At 36.8% G+C, this 18153-nt stretch overlaps 1 protein-coding gene across 1 annotated transcript; it reads left to right on the forward strand.

The window, feature by feature from the left end:
* Positions 1–592: 592 nt before the first annotated feature.
* LOC106107071 (acyl-CoA Delta(11) desaturase-like) lies at positions 593–17898 on the forward strand. Its single transcript, XM_013287773.1, has 4 exons — positions 593–766; positions 15629–15825; positions 16045–16381; positions 17225–17898. Exons 2-4 carry the CDS (start codon positions 15633–15635, stop codon positions 17700–17702), a joined length of 1008 nt encoding a protein of 335 aa, XP_013143227.1. The 5' UTR covers positions 593–766; positions 15629–15632; the 3' UTR covers positions 17703–17898.
* Positions 17899–18153: the final 255 nt, after the last annotated feature.

The following is an 18153-nucleotide window of genomic DNA, read 5'->3' on the forward strand; positions in this document are numbered from 1 at the left end:
ACGTAGCTTTCTAAATATAAAAGAATTTTTGAAATCGGCCCAGTAGTTTTTGAGTTATTCCAATACATACAAAAATACAAATCTTTTTTTAATGTTAGTATGGACTAGTTATCTTCCGACTCTGTCCGGAATTAGAAAATATATTTAATTTGCCTATGTGTTCCTCCAGACTATATCTATGTCAAATTTCATAGAGATCCGTTCAGCATTTAAACTGCAAACTCTAACAAACATCCATAAACTTTCACATTTATTATATTAGTAAGATATACTCGTTTAAGACCGCAAAATAAATAAATCTCCCTTAAACGACTGCGGACTGTAATTTCCGTTCCGAGATATTCCCTACGTTAAAATTTCCTTTCACTAATTGCGGCCAAAATGTTTTAAAACGAAAACGAAAACACAAATAAAAGGTAAAAAGACTTCTGTCTAAATAAGAGCTCGCTTTTGATTGAACTATTGCTAAGGTTTGTTATGTCATGTCATTTTGACATTTGCTATTGATAATTTGACAAATGTTAACAATAAAATAAAATTTACATAATTTTATGCGGAAGAAGCCGCACGGGAACAGCTATTACTGACTAATTTAAAATAGTCACATATTTCTACTACAAGCAATACTAAAACTCTCAAAGCGTAACCTTGGTCTAGATTTAAGACAAAGCGTTGAAAGCACCAAAACGTAGGCCGACTGCCACCCCTAGGGTGGTGTAAACAACCTCCACCCAGTTGGACGCAGCCTGATACAGCCACGTTATTTGTAAGCATAAAAAAATCTTGAAGTAATTTAACAATTGTTATGCCAAAGTTTAGATGGATGGATGTTTGTAACCTAAACGGCTGAACAGATTTCGTTGAAATTTGGTATAGATGTAAAAGATAGTCTGGAAGAACACATAGGCTACTCACTTTATTTTTTTAATTCCACGCGGACGGAGTCGCAGGCGAAAGCTAGTTTAACATAAATACATATAAAAGTTGCTTTTAATTGTCTGTCAATGTATGCATCTTTAAAATAAGGCAACGGATTTCGATATTTTTGACAGACTAAAAGGAGGTACTCAATTCGTCTGTATGTTTTTATGTGTGTTACGGTATAGCTCTGCCACTAGTGGACCGATTTTGAAAATTCTTTTTTTATCCGAAAGGTAGTGCTTGCAAGCGGGTCCTATTGTTTAATTATTGGAGACTACGGCGTAGTTAAATAGTTTTAAATAGTGATTCAAGAGGAAGGTTTAAACAATACATTATCTATATTTATACTATTATAATAAAGCGTAAACACACACTTATTTGTTGCCTAAGATGTCAACAATCACAGCATATTTTTGAATAATTCTTTCTTTAATAAAAAGGCCTACACTTACGCCACGCTTTAGGCTATATATTTTCACGACATTAAACTTAGGGGGTAAATATTTTGGATAAAAAACCTAATGTGGGAAAGAGACCATAAGTTGCTGCTAACATCAAGAAAACAAGGTTGCCATGCTTTGTCATCGTGTCATGTCATTTTAACATTTGCAATTGATAATTTGACAAATGTAAACGATAAAATAACATTTTCACAATTTTATGCGGATGAAGTCGCACGGGAACAACTAGTCTATACTATTGTTATTATTAGGAGGGTTTTGTATTTGTGTATGTATTCGATTCCCGTAAAAACTACTGCTCCGATTTTAAACATTCTTTCACCATTAGAAAGGTAATTGATCTGTGAGTAACATAGGCTATATTTTTTTTAATTTCACGCATTGAAGTCACAAGGTGCAGCTTGTAATATTATAAATGCGAAAGTTTAGATGGTTGTCAGAGTTTGTAACCTAAACTAGTGAACAGATCTGGATGTTTGTCATAAATGTTGAACTTAGACTGGAAGAATCCCTAGACTACTAATTTTGTTTTTTTTAATTCTACGCGTACGAAGCCACGGGAAATATCTAGTGTATGATATAGAAGATAAATGATTTAATAAAACATGAAAAAAAAGTACAAAATTGTTACTTATATCGTTTACATAGGAGCCATCGATTTTGAGTAACTCCAGCGTGTAAATCGCTCTATTAACAATAAGGGCGTTATAGGGCGTGGGATGATCGCCCAGGGCGGATATAAGAGGCTGGTTTGTGTTTGTATTGCAGTCAAAGGGCATTGTAGATATCGCCCAGGGCGCTGGTAGTTCTACAAGGTTGTTTCTACCTATTGAATTTTATTTGCGATCAAATTAGTAAATTCATTTCTCCTAAAGGCTTTTGTTCATTGGTTGAAGACACTTGAGATTAAACAAAGCTCTTTGAATAATTTCGCCACAGGCTAAATAGTGATGTGAAATAATGTATTTTTTTTAATAATTAAAAATATTTATTAGATCAAAATCAAACCACTGAGCGTCGGTGGCTCAGTGGTTTGAATACTTGACTTGTAATCTACAGGCCTTGGGTTCGAATCCCGCTGTACCAATGTGATTTTCGAATTTTCATATGTACATAATTTACCCGACGTTCTTACGGTAAAGGAAAACATCGTGATGCCTGCACATATCGGCAAAGATATGTGTGAAGTCAACCAACCCGCAGTGCAGTGTGGTTGACTATGGCCTAGTCACCCCTTATTAGGGTAGGCTCCGAGCCCCTCGGTGGGGACGTGTAGTGAGCTGGTGATGATGATGATTAGATCAAAAATGATTTTAGTACTGAAGTAGAATATCTTCTAGGCATTTCTATCTTCTTTTTTCAACTAGTTTGAAATATAGCAGTACTCGTTTTAAATCAATAAAATTGCTATTCCAATTCGACAGGTGAAACGAAAGAAAACAATTGCTATTTTATTTTATCAGGCGTTTGAAAAAATAAAATTCGAACATCACTAAACGCCCCAAACGCCCGCAGGCATAGAGTAACATAACAATATTCCTGAGTATACCGAGTATTTGATATTATTTTTACAAGCCTATTTACTGAAATAACGCGCTTTTATTTAACTGACACATGAAATTACAATCCAACTTGTTACGAGTTAAGAAAATGTCCACATTTATACTTATAATAAAATTGGAGTGTCTATTTGTAATGTCAAATGAAATGTCAAAAAATCCGGATTTCGGGATGATGATGTACTCGCGTTGCTGATAAGGAAAATGACATTTTTTTTTGTTTTTCTGTCTGTCTGTCCGCAAGCCGCGTTTGTTCCGGGTAATCTCCGAAACGGCTGGGCCGATTTCGACCGAACTTTCACTGAACTGTAGCTGACATAGACGGGCATATTATAAGCTATTTTTTTAATTCCGCGCTGTCAAAGTGGCAACCGGACCGCTATCTCTGGAACGGGTGGACCGATTTGGACGGCATTTTGATTGGAAGGTAGCTAGTAAAAAGTAGATGCACGCGGGAGTGTTATAGCCAACCATTTTTTTAAATTCAAAGCTAACGAAGTTTGCCGGCGTTAGCTCGTTATAAATAATTTTATTTCACATTAAAATTCAACGCGAGTCTTCCTAATCAATAAGCTATCTCGTTTCAGAACACGAAAGAACGAGATAGTTTAAAGTTAGACAACGTGATCTAATTTTATCTAGATACCTTTGTTCTACCACTTTCCTAAGTGGTCTGTTCAGTGGTCCGCAGAAGTCTTAATATGGTCCCCAAAATAACCAGCATTGAGTGAAAAGAGAACTTTAAAGGGCGCACATTTTCGACTCAACTATCGCCCAACTGTTCCGCGTTTGTCGATTGTTTCGCAACCAACTAAGTTGTACTTAAAATCGAGTAGTGTGCTCATCTCATAGTTCATAGGAATCAAAGCGTGGCTAACAGTTGTGTAATAGATATGCGCGATAGAAATCATTAACGAGGATTTAAAAGCGTAAACGAGAAGACAACTGTCTACTATAAAAGTTCTAACGATTGTTGAAACTCGTCGTAAAACTTTTACGACAGAGGGCGTTAACTCTGGTCTTTATGATGTTGATTAGAACGTTACGAACTGGATGAAAATCATACTAATATTATAAATGCGAAAGTTACGATGAATGGATGGATGTTTGTTAGCGTTTGTAGTCTAAACGGCTGAACGGATCTCCATGAAATTTGGCACAGGTTTAGAGCATAGTCTGGAAGAACACTTAGGCTACTTTTTATCCCGGGAATAGTTACGGTTTCCGTGGAATTCATTAATGTAGTTTTTTAATGTTTACTCGATCATTTTGCAACGGTTCAACATATCTTATTGAAATTTGGCACAGATATAAAACAAAGTCTGGAGTACATATGGGATAAGCTTCATCCCCGAGATGTCCGGTTCTCGGGATACGTGGCTTTTTGTTATTTATATAATTCGTATGTTTTCTATTACCACGCGGACGAAGTCGCGGGCAACAGCTAGTAATATTATAAATGTGAAAGTTTAGATGGATGGATGGATGTTTGTTAGAGTTTGTAGTTTAAACGGCTGAATGGTTTTTTTAATTCCATGCAGAGTCGCGAAAGCTAGTCATAACTATAGTTGTCCTTACATAAGATACTTCCTTAAATGTGATAAGAAATTTGTTTAAGGTGTGGTCTAAGTTTCAACTGAGTTACTTAGTAAATTCGAACCGAAAACACTAACGAAATTAATCGGTAAAAAACCGGCCATAAGTTACGTTTCAGTATTCCGTCACGTTTGGCAAAAAACAAAATCAAAGATTAACATTTCAATAGAATTGCAATTGTTTTTTTTTATGACATGAGACCTTGTCAGCTATTTAAATACGGCACGTGTTTTAGAATAATAGGAAATGCAAATCAACGTGTTTTACTTTTTATGCATATTAAAAGGTTTTTTTTACATCTAATGTAAATTTCACAGAAGACGGTAAGAGCGTCGGTGGCTCAGAGGTTAAGCATTTGACTTGTAATCTACAGCTCCTAAGTTCGAATACCGACATCATCCGTTTTCTAGCAAGTAATAGGGTGGGAAAGTGGATATGATGGTAGACGCATAGGAAGTGGATTCTCTTTATGTGCGGTCCTGTCGGTACCTGCAATTGCGGATGTTTATGGGCAAGCAATCAAGAGTATCGGTGGCTCAGTGATTTAAGCACTTGACTTTGTAATCTGTAGGATCTGTAGATCCTGGGTTGTAATCCTGCCGTACCAATGTAATTTTTTATTTTCTAATTTCATATGTACATAATTTACCCGACGTTCTTACGGTGAAGGACCAACCAACCCGCACTGGGCAAGAGTGGCTGACTAAGACGTAGTGACCGCTTACTTTAAGGGTAGGTAAGCACCGCAGTGGGGACGTATAGTGAGCTGGTGATAATGGACAGCGATCACTTCACCATTTTAGCGTATATAGGTGGTCCGTTTGCGTTTGCCGCCTTGTAATATAAAATTATCTAGCTGTTCCCGTGCGACTTCATCCGCACGATTTTATTTTTTACATTTGACAAATTATCAATTACAAATGTCAAAATGACATGATGACAACCTTGCTTCATTGTTGGCAGCAACTTATGGTCTCTTTCCCACATTAGGGTTTTTATCCAAAATATTTGCCGCCTTAGTTAATGGCGTGAAAATGTATAGCCTAAAGCGTGATGTAAGTGTAGGGCTTTTTATTGAAAAAAGAATTATTCAAATATATGCTGTAATTGCTGACATCTTAGGCAACAAAGTGTGTGTTTACGCTTTATTATAATAGTATAGATAATATATCCTATGCCACCTAGCCTTCGTCATTATAAAAAATGGTGGATCGACTTGAGTTAGTTCTGCTGCACTAATTAGATTGAATGGGATGTTTCCCGCTTGCTTCTTTCGCGCGTGAACAATGGTGCAATGGATGTTGTTAATTATATAAACAAATGAAGAAACACGGTCATTAATACATTAACAAAAAACTTACATAAATCTAACGCTGTAATCAAATTACTACACATAAAAACTCATTGTTGAATACAACACTAATCTTATATGTAGTCCGTACACGTGACTTTTTTTGTGACTGAAACGTTGTCAGTCTGTATTCTTCATAAATGTAGGAATCTTCTAGAGTAAATTTATTATATACAATAAATATATATAATAAAATTGTAGTGTCTGTTTGTAATATCAAAAGAAAAAAATCGGATTTCGGGAAAATGATGTATTTACGATGCCGATAACGAAAATCGCATTTAAAAAAATATATGTCTGTTCCGTCTAATGTCTGAAACGGCTAGACCGATTTCGACCGAACTTACACTGGAGGGTAGCTGACAAAGACCCGCATATTATAGGCTATATTTATTTCTAATTCCGCGCTATCAAAATGGCGACCAGACCTATCTGGAACGTGTGGATCGATTTGGATGGGACTTTGAGTGGAACGGGAATGCTCTGCACTAACGAAGTTTGCGGGCAGCTCGTTCTTACTAAGAGCTGGCAATCCTTTGAATAAACTATCGCACAACTGTTATGCGATTGTCGATTGTTTTGCAGCCTTTCACTGTTTAGTTGCACAACTAACAATCGAGTAGTGTACCTCCATATAAGCTCACTAGCTGTTTCCGTGCGACTTCATCCGCATAAAATTGTGAAAATCTTCTTTTATCGTTTACATTTGTCAAATTATCAATTGCAAATGTTTAAATGACATGGCACGATGACAAAGCATGGCAACTTTGTTTTCTTGATGTTGGCAGCAACTTATGGTCTCTTTCCCACTTTAGGTTTTTTATTCAAAATATTTACTCCCTAATTTTAATGGCGTGAAAATATATAGCCTAAAGCGTGACGTAAGTGTAGGGCTTATAATTAAAAAAAGAATTATTCAAAAATATGATATAATTGCTGATATCTTAGGCAACAAAGAAGTGTGTGTTTACGCTTTATTTTTATAGTATAGATAGGAATCAAAGCGAGACCAAACAGTTTTTTTTTAATTTATTTTTACAGGGGGCTTTGTCCAACTGTTTTCTCAAACAGATGTCGGCCAACTTAAACACCATCCCGGCCTCGTCCGTAGACGGGTAAGCCAGGATAGTGTTTAAGTGACCGACATTACATCCGTAACGCTTAAAATAATTATGTCTAAAGCGCTCGCTCCGAACACACTCCAATACAACATGCTGAACATCTTCAACTACACTACACTCACTGCAATTGGGTGAGTTACTTGGAATGTGTCCGGAGCGTAATCTCATTGCCATCCTTGCATTTGAAGTTGACATGACCAAACAGTTGTGCGATAGTTTAGTTCCAGGTGTGCGCAAGAATACGATGAGTTTATAAAACAATTAAGCGGATAATTAAAATAATCTCTACATCATCGAAAAATACTTACCATAATATACCTTTGAAAAACAAGGTGGGTTTTAAATTAAAATGAAATTAAAAAAAATTAGCAATTGCCAGTATGGAAATAAGTAATTTTAATCTAACATTCGGAATTCAAATAAAGACAAGGTCAAGTCACGGTGACACTAAATTAAAAATAAAAAATTTTAAGTTACGTACGGCTAATTCGCACGGGCGTATTTATAACGCCGCGTTAAAACACCGCGTTGGTGATCAAGTAATGAACGTTTAAAATTACAAAACTGAGAGGTAAAGAGTCGCCGCGCTTTAGAAGCGGTGCCGTTCTTATTAACTAGATTTAACCGCGACTATGTGCGCGTGGAATTATAAAAAAAAACAAAAGCATGTGGCCTATGGCCTTCCAGGCTATCCTCTATATCTATGACAATCGTCGAGATCCGTTCAGTAGTTCAGTCTACAAAGTCTAGCGAAACATCTATGTAAACTGTCGCATTTATATTACTAGCTGTTGCTCGTGACTTCGCCCGTGAAATTAAAAAAATAGTAAAAATGCGGCCTATGTTACTTAGTGATAACATAGCTTTTTAAAGGTATAAGAATTTTTGGAATCAGTCCGGTTTTTGAGTTATTTAAATACATATAAAAATCCAAAAATACTAATCTTTCCTCTTTAGAATAAGCATGGATAAATACATAGTATTTAAAAAAAACTCATCTTACGAAACTGTTGTAGAACATAAAATGTTCACTTGTTCTATTTCAACGATTTAATAACGCGCGTTATAAAAACGCCTTCGCGAATCTTTGGTAATTTGGTTTCCGATTTTTTAATTATATAAATATGTATAATTTCTAGCAAATCACCTCGACTTTTTGCGGGTAGTAACATTAGCCAACATATACACGTGCTTGACCCCTAAGTAAGCAAGTTTAGACAAACCCTCGCTCTCTTTAGTTAGCAAGGCCTTAGTCAACTATCCGCTTTTGAGAGTGCTGCCAATGGCAGCAGACGCAGGCGGGGGTCGCGGACGTAAGCAATAGCGTGCCCTTGGCCCCGGCCTACTGCGTTGGAGGAACCGAGGGGTTTAGTGGGTATGTTCCCCATTATGGGAGGAGAATACCACATAACTACTGCGTCCTCCTGGGCGCAGAGTATGAGTCAGATGCATTCCTCTCGGGCAAACAAAGAAAAATATCCGCTATCATAAGAGCGCACACCTTTGACTAAACTAAAGCACAACTGTTTAGTGTCTTGTTGATTCCTATGAACTGGCTGTGCGCACAATACTCGATATACCTTCATTGGTAAAGAAATTCAAAGATAATTGTGAAGTCAACCCGCTGTGCAGAAATGACAAACGACGAAATGTTTTGGCCGTGTCAAAAATCATAAAAAATGGTTTTGCGTGGCCAGACGAATTTTAAGAGAGTGAGTGAATAATTTTGCGTGGTCAGACAAAGTTCAAGAGATTGAGTGAATTGTTTTGCGTGACCAGAAGAAGTGCAAAAGAGTGAGTGAATGGTTTTGAGTGACCAGACGAAATGCAAGAGAATGAGTGAATTGTTTTGCGAGGCCAGACGAAGTACAAGAGAGTGAGTGAATGGTATTGCGTGGCCAGACGAGGTGCAAAAGAGTGAGTGAATGGTTTTGCGTGGCCAGACGAAGTGCAAGAGAGTAATTGACGGGTTTTGCGTGGCCAGACGAAATGCAAGAGAATGAGTGAATTGTTTTGCGAGGCCAGACGAAGTACAAGAGTGTGAGTGACGGGTTTTGCGTGGCCAGATGAAATGCAAGAGAATGAGTAAATTGTTTTGCGAGGCCAGACGAAGTACAAGAGTGTGAGTGACGGGTTTTGCGTGGCCAGACGAAATGCAAGAGAATGAGTGAATTGTTTTGCGAGGCCAGACGAAGTACAAGAGAGTGAGTGACGGGTTTTGCGTGGCCAGACGAAGTACAAGAGAGTGAGTGAATGGTTTTGAGTGACCAGACGAAGTGCAAGAGAGTGAGTTAATGGTTTTGAGTGACCAGACGAAGTGCAAGAGAGTGAGTGAATGGTTTTGCGTTGCCAGACGAAGTGCAAGAGCGAGTTAATGTCCAATAGGGATATCCATGTGACGCTGATGTTAGTGATGTCATAATCGATGTTAGGGTTTCAGATAAAGGTGAAATAGGGGCCAACAAAGGTATTACCGCATGCATGTTCTAACGATTAAAAGTACTTAACGGTAAACGTTTACCGAAATAAACGTGTCGCATTCAAAGCATTTCGATGTCAAAAGTCATACTTACATGTAACTAAATGAACAAATAATTAACAAAATTAAAATCATTTACATTGTACATACATCGCGCGCGTGTAAACACATTCCTGAATAATTCGTAGAATAATTTCTAGGAATGTAGTTACTTTGTACAGTAACTCAAACCTCGGTAACTTCAAAAAACAATATGTTCCCTTCCCATCAGAGCCCAAAACAAAACCTCTATAACATAGACCTTTGATAACTTAAAACCTCTATAACTTTAAATATTTTGTGTTTCCCTTGGACTTTAACTTATAGAGGTTCTACTGTATTAAATTTGTAATCTATTTTATAAATACAGCACAGATGAGCGAAGATTGACTGACCAGCACGTTGGACAGAAATGGAATTCGAAGTAAACACCCACAGATTGCAATTGTAGATACGTTGCCTAACTTTAATCAACAATGGACATAGAGAGAGGACTTTTTCCCTTTCTATGCGTCTCATACCCATCAAATACAATTCCCCTTCCATCATTTTCTTAACGATTTAAATTTGGTTTCCAGCCAACACTCATCAGACGAAATATTATAGTAATTATTTGTAACTACAATATGCCCGTCTATGCCACCTACCCTGCAGTGAGAGTTTGGTCGAAATCACTCCAACCGTTTCGGAGATTACTCGGAACAAACGCAGCTTGCGGACAGAGAGACAGAAAGACAGACAGGCAAAAAAAAAATAATGAGCTTTTCGTTATCAGCAACACAAATCTTCCCGAAATTTGGAATTTTTCTTTTGATATTGCAAACAGACACTCCAATATATACCAACATAATAAAGCGTAAACACACACTACTTTGTGGCCTAAGATGTAAGCAATGACAGTATATTTTTGAATGATTTTTTTTTAATAAAAACCCTACACTTACGTCAAGCTTTAGGCTATATATTTTCTATTTAACTTAGGGGGTAAATAAATTGTATAAAAACCCTAATGTGGGAAAGAGACCATAAGTTGCTGCCAACATCAAGGATGTAAGATTATCATGGTTTATCATCTTGTCATGTCATTTTGACATTTACAATTGATAATATGTCAAATGTAAACAATAAAATAAAATTTTCATAAATTCCTGCGGATGAAGTCGCACGAGAACAGCTAGTTTTCTATGTCTATACTAATATTATATAGAGGAAAACTTTGTATTTTTTTATTTTTGTATGTATTGAAATAACTTAAAAACCACTGGACCGATTTTAAAAATTCTTTCACCATAAGAAAGGTAATTTATCTGTGAGTAACATAGGCTACATGTTATTATTACTAATGTTTAGGAACCCTACCTAGTTAAGAAGATATCGCAAACACAAACAATAAGGGTAACCGAAAAATCAGCTTACAAACTACCGGACTTAGAAATTTGGAATCTTGCATCGGTAGATTTCTGTTATTACATAGATTACTACTAAGTTAATAATTTTGGTAATCGATTGAAAAAAAGGGCGAACGTAATACGTTATATTTGTTATTTCACGCGGGCGAAGTCGCGAGCAACAGCTAGTATTAAAAATATTTATAGTTGCACTAGAAGTGTTTCTGATGGTCAACGTATAGAATTTATTTTTAGAATGTTTATGTTGTCTAATTTTTTTTAATATTAAAATATGCCAGATAATGATGTCACATAATGCATAATATTTAGTTAACGGAAATAAAACCGGTGTAAATTAATCTATTATTTAGGCCTAATGTCCTTAGAATTGCTAATATAAAAGTCGACCTTTATTAATAAGTGGCTTTGATGATTAAAATTCTCTTGTAAATATATATTTCGAGCGCGACTCCGTTCGCGTGGATTTAAAACCAACTAGCTGTTCCCGTTCCCGTGCGACTTCATCCGCATGAAATTATGAAAATTTTACTTTATTGTTTACTAGCTGTCGCCCGCGACTCCGTTTGCGTGATATTAATAAAAACAAAAGAAAGTAGCCTATGTGTTCTTCCAGACTATCCTCCACATCTATGCCGAATTTCATCCAGATCCGTTCAGCCATTTAGGCTACAAGCTATAACAAACATCCATCCATCCATCCATCCATCTATCCATACATCCAAAGTTTCACATTTATAATATTAGTATGATTATACATAAGTCAAATTATCAATAGCAAATGTCAAAATGACATGACATGACAATCCTTCGCAATCTTGCTTCCTTGATGTTGGCAGCAACTTATGGTCTCTTACCCGCATTAGGGTTTTTATCCAAAATATTTACCACCTAAGTTTAATGGCGTGAAAATATATAGTCTAAAGCGTGACGTAAGTGTAGGGCTTTTTATTAAATAAAGAATTATTCAAAAATATGCTGTAATTGCTGATATCTTATGCAACAAAGAAGTGTGTGTTTACGCTTTATTATAATAGATTAGTAGTCTATGTTATCTTCCAGAAAAATACAAAATCTAACAAACCATCTTTTTCGCATTCATAATATTCGTAAAGATAATTGGATTTTGCCTGTCTTTGAGAGGAATAGGCTCGCTTCTTGAAGGGCCCTAAGAGCGGGCGCACACCTTTTACTACACTATCCCACAACTATTGTGCGATTGTCGCTTGTTTCGCAATTCAACTGTTCAGTTGCACAACTAACGAGTAGTGTACCTCCATACAAGCTCATAGGAACCAAAGCAAGACTAAACAATTGTGCGATCAAGTGTCCCCGCGTAAATCATGGTTTGGAAATACCGAGGAATTAATTATATTCGTATATTAAAATTGTATTTCAAATACGATAACATTAGTAAAATATAATGAAAATCATTATTACATTTTTAATATTGAATTTACAATTTAAATAAAAGCAACATCACCTTTCTCCTTACCCTACTCCCGTAGCGGCGCAACAGGTTTTTGTCCTCCAAATAACTCTATCATACGTCATCTCAGTCACTCCCTTCTTGATCATGTCACCTTTTACACAATCCATCTCTTTCTATGTCTACCTCTACCGATGTACCTCCACACTCATAACTAACGTTCTTGTAACCTGCGATTCATCCCTCCTCATAACATGCCCCCATGCTAACTTTACTCCTTACCTTCTACCACTGGGGCTACTCTCAAACTTCCTCTAATATACTCATTTCGTATTTTATCCATTCGTATATCAAGTCAGCTATTTAGAAGAAACCTTCTAACGATTACCCATCAATACAAACTTTTACATTTATAATACTAGCTATCGTCCGCGACTCTGCGTGGTATAAAAAAAACAAAATTAAATTGTTCCTTCTACATGTATAAAAATCATCGAGATCTGTTCAGCAATATATGTTAACTAACATACATACATCTAAACTCTTGGATTTATAATATTACTAGTAACAGAGGTCAGAATCGTAGTTCGTAGGCTTATGCATAATAATGTTACAATAGCTATGAATTGTCAAAAAACCTCGCTGACCGCTAGTCACTGTATAACGGGTCGATTCACACATACAGATTTAAAATATACAAGCTTTCGTCCGCGACTCCGTCCTCGTGGAATTAAAAAAAAAACAAAAGTGAGTAGCCTATGTGTTCTTCCAGACTATGCTCTACATATATACCAAATTTCATTAAAATCCGTTCAGCCGTTTACGCTACAAAGTCTAACAAACATCCATCGATCCAAACTTTCGCATTTATAATATTAGTATGATTAGTACGATATAGAGGCGGCATAAACATATTACCTGAAACATTTTTCACATAATATTACTATAGTTATAGTTTGTCTAAATAATATTGATTTTATTACAAGTGTAGATGTATAGATTGGAGTGTCTGTAATATAAGAAAAAAATCCAGATATCTGGAAGAAGATATATTTGCGTTGCTGACAACGAACTGTCTCTATCCGCAAGCCGCGTTTGTTCCGGGTAATCTCCGAAACGGCTACGATTTCGACGGGACTTTCACTGAAGGGTAGCTGACATAGACGGGCATATTATAAGCTACATTTTTTTTAATTCCACTGTCTAAAGCGCTAACGAAGTTTGCCGCCAACGCTCGTATTTTTAAAACTACAAGGACGATATCGCAAAAAGCAATGGCGATATATCGCTTCACGTTGTCTGGACAACAAGCTTTACTACACATTACTAATGTATTTTATGTACATATTGTGTGTGAATTAATTCTTTCATGTTACATAAGAGTATATATATATCTATCTAAGGAGCTTTATATGTTTTAGTTTGCTAATTTTTATCGACGAAAGGAGTTGGTGAGGTTAGTTTTTTTAACCGATTTATTTTACGAAAATAACACTAAGGGATCGACTTAACGAATTTAAAACGGCAGTTTTTCAAATTAAATAATCTATTTTAAATAAACGCTGTTTAGAGTCAACATTAACCTGCCTTTATCCGTACAGAGGGTCGGCAGTATTCTTCCATACATCTTCAATAGCCGTCCTCACGTTCTCACATAATCCATCCATTCGGTCTTCTACCTTTGTAAGCATTTACTCTTAACATTTTCTGGTTTGTCTCCATCGTCTCGTCACACATGTCCATAACACGCTAACCTTTTGCTTCTCATTTTCTCCACCACTGGCGCCGCATAATATGTCCATACCACGCTAACCTTTTGCTTCTCTCTACCGCTAGCGCTACTTCCAAACTTTTATATATTCTTGATCTCTTTTTTTTATATAATATAAAGTGGCAAACGAGCAAGCGGCCACCTTAATCCGCCAAAATGGCGAAGCAACCGCTGCCCATAGACATCCGCGATCGCAGATGCGTTGCCTACCCTTATCCGACGGAGAAGGAGACGCACATAAAGAGGATATTGCCCCTTCCTATGCATCTCCTCCACCGTCAAATCCACTTCCCCTTCCCATCCTCTCCTTATAAGAAAAGGGTGGTAAAGAGAAAGGGACTTAATTTAGGCCTCCGGCACCACACTCATCAGACGAAACACGGAATTGCTTCCACTTCACGCCTGTCTTCTGTGTGGTCGTGGTATTAAACCGGGCATGCCGGCCCTGCAGTGCTAAGATGTTAAAGCGGGCACAACCACTGTCAAAGTACTTTATAGTGAAACAAACTTAATCGGTCTTAATCATCATCACCCACTTGCCCTTATCCCTTATGGAGGGTCGGCACAGTATGTGCTGCTCCATACATCTCTATCAGCCGTCATATCTGAATCCACTCCTTAAGCATATCCTCTTTCACACAATCCACCCATACTTACTTCGGTCTTCTACCTTTGTAGCCATCCACATTCATTCTTAAGATTTTCTGGTTTATGTCCCCATCACGTCGCATATGTCCATACCACGCTGACCTTTTGCTTCTCAAATTCTCCACCACTTTATCGGTCTTAATAGTGACATAAAATACTTTAGTAGAATGTTTAAAAAAGATAACTTTTGTATAGACTGTAAGTCGTGATTTTGTGATTAACTTGTTACATGTTTTTTACTTAATAGATCGTGGTTTTTGTGTTAGTTTGAAAGTGACGTTAGTACAATGAATTGTAGATTTTTTTTGCCTATCGTATATGTTTGATACAGCGTAATTGTTTCTTATTACTAATCTTACTAATATTACAAACTAGCTAAAAAACAATAGTTTGTAGCCTATATGTTCTTCCAGACAATCCTCTACATAAATGTCAAGTTTCGTCGAAATCCGTTCAGCCGTTTATGCTGCAAACTCTAACAAACATCCATCCATCTAAACATTCGCATTTATAATATTACTAGCTTTCACTCGCGATTCCGTCGGCCAGGAATCAAAAAAAAGAAAAGTGAATATCGTATATGTTCTTCCAGAATATCATCTACATCTATGCCAAATTTCATCGAAATCCGTTCAGCAGTTTAGTCTACAAACTCTAACAAACATCCATCTAAACTTTCACATTTATAATATTAGTATGATATAGTTTGTTAGAGTTTGTGGCCTAAACTTCGTAACGGATTTCGATTAAATTTTGTACAGATGTAGATGGTAGTCTGGTAGAAAACATAGGCTATTTACTTCTGCCTTTTTTGGTTTCATTAACAAATGTTATTATTATATTTCAGTATCATGACACCGAATCCCAGTGAATCTTCTTTAGAAGAATTCCATTTGCAAGTTAAGAGACCTGTGGTCAGTGAAAAACCCGAAAAGATTGTTATTGTGTATCAGAATGTTTTAATATACACTGCTTACCACATTTTCGCTATATATGGATTGTATTTAACCTTCACATCTGTAAAATGGCCGACTATTGTACTAGGTAAGACTTTTTATATATCACTAGCTGTTGCACGCAACTTCGTCCGCAAGGAATTAAAAATATAGTAAAAAATATAGCCTATGTTACTCAGTGATAAGTTAGCTTTTTAATGGTGAAAGAATTTTTAAAATCTGGCCAGTAGTTTTTGAGTTATTTCAATCTTACTAATCTTACTAAGTAAAGTCAAAGGTGCCTTCTCTTAAAACCATTTGTTTTCAGGCGTTATCCTCTGGACTCTCTCAATCCTTGGCACTACAATGGGATCCCACAGACTATGGAGCCACAGAGCGTACAAAGCGACGTTACCTCTACAAATATTCTTAATGATCTGTACATCTATAGCCTGCCAGTTAACTAGTTACAATTGGGTCAGAGATCACAGAATGCATCACAAATATTCTGACACAAACGCAGACCCTCATAATGCGAAACGAGGCTTCTTCTTCTCCCATTTCGGATGGCTTTTAATTAAAAAACACTCAGAAATGAAACGATTAGGGGAAACTATTTACATGGATGATGTTCACAGTAATCCTGTACTGATGTTTCAAAAGAAGTAAGTAGACTTGATTTTTTTTTGTAACATAAGGTGGCAAACGAGCAAGCGGCCGCCTCAATCAAAATGGCGAAGCGACCGCTGCCCATAGTCATCCGCAATTGCAGATGCGTTGCCTACCCTTTTCCGATGGAGGAGGAGAGGGTAAACTGTCCTGTACATTTTTTTATAATATACGGTAGCAAACGAGGAAGCGGCCACCTGAATCCACCAAAATGAAAAGTCGCTGCCCTTAAATATCCGCAATTGCAGATGCGTTGTCTACCCTTATACGACGGAGGAGGAGACGAACAAAAAGAGGATATTTCCCCTTCCTATGCATCTCCTCCACCGTCAAATCCACTTCCCCTTCCCATCCTCTCCTTATAAGAAATGGGTGGTAAAGAGAAATGGACTTAAATTAAGTCTCCGACACAACAACTAAGATTAAAGTGCGTCCACACCGTATACTAAACTATCGCACAACTTTTTAGTCCCGCTTTGATTCCTATGAGCTTAGGAGGTGTGCACACTACTCGTTTAGTTGTGCAAGTAAACAGTTGAATTGGCTGAGAAACAATCGACAATCGCACAACCGTTGTGCGATAATGTTTGCAAACTGTGCATAATAAAAAAGTTATGACAATTTATAGTTTATCTAACTACAATTTTAATGACTAGCTTTCGCCCGCGACTTCGCGTGGAATTAAAAAAAAGCGAGTAACCTATGTGTTCTTCCAGACTATCCTCTACATCTATGCCAAATTTCATCGAAATCCGTTCAGCCGTTTAGGCTATAAACTCTAACAAACATCCATGTAAACTTTCGCATTTATAACATTAATAAGATTGTTTTTATTTCAGATATGCAATACCTTTAATGGGATCTTTATGTTTTGTTGTCCCAGTACTAATTCCTATGTATTTCTGGAACGAAACATTTGTCAATGCTTGGAACTTCAATATATTAAGATTTATTCTCGGCGTCCACTCTATTTGCTCTATTAATAGCTTCGCACATTTATTCGGCAGTAGACCTTACGACGAGAGTATTATGCCCGTGGAGAATATGGGGGTTTCTCTTGTCACTTTAGGGGAAGGTTTCCATAACTACCACCATTCTTTCCCCTGGGACTACAAAGCTGGTGAACTAGGCAATCATTGGTTGAATTTTAGCACGGCGAGTATCGATTTCTTCGCCAAAATAGGATGGGCTTACGATTTAAAGACTGCGTCAGGAGCAGTAGTGGAAGCGAGGATTAAAAGAACGGGAGACGGTAGTTATAAACAAAAGAATCGCATTGACTGTGGAAATTTTAAAGAAAAGAACATCGGCTTATGAAGTCTTTATAAGGTTTATGGCGAAATAATTACAAAAATATTGTACCATATATGTCTTTTGAAGTAATCGTTTTTATATGAGACTAGTTGTTGCACGCAACTTCGTCCATGTAGAATTAATAAGCCTATGTTACTGACTGATAACGTAGCTTTATAATGGTGAAAGAATTTTTAAAATCGTCCCAGTAGTTTTTGAGTTTCAATACGTACAAAAATCCAAAAACTACAAATATTTCCTGTTCATAATATTAGTATAGAGTTGGTGTATTCTTCGGCCAGTAGCGCCGCATTTTCTTACTCCTGTCGGTGACATTATTAAAACTTTCTCATAGTTATTCAGAAAACAATTCATCACCAGCTATAGGTCCCTACTAAGGGGGCTAGCCCTTCCCTAAGTTAAAGGTAACTAAGTCATAGATGTCACTAGCCCACTTCTAGCTGTTCCCATGCGA

Source organism: Papilio polytes, unplaced genomic scaffold (assembly GCF_000836215.1).
Source record: "Papilio polytes unplaced genomic scaffold, Ppol_1.0 DF822067.1, whole genome shotgun sequence".
In the NCBI taxonomy this organism is placed as follows: domain Eukaryota; kingdom Metazoa; phylum Arthropoda; class Insecta; order Lepidoptera; family Papilionidae; genus Papilio; species Papilio polytes.

What these genes read in the sequence shown, in the direction of transcription:
- LOC106107071 (XM_013287773.1), top strand. Translation starts at nt 15,633, where the DNA reads ATGACACCGAATCCCAGTGAATCTTCTTTAGAAGAATTCCATTTGCAA. An exon ending in ATGGCCGACTATTGTACTAG is followed by an intron (nt 15,826 to 16,044) that starts GTAAGACTTTTT and finishes ATTTGTTTTCAG; the next exon opens with GCGTTATCCTCTGGACTCTC. An exon ending in GTACTGATGTTTCAAAAGAA is followed by an intron (nt 16,382 to 17,224) that starts GTAAGTAGACTT and finishes TTTTTATTTCAG; the next exon opens with ATATGCAATACCTTTAATGG.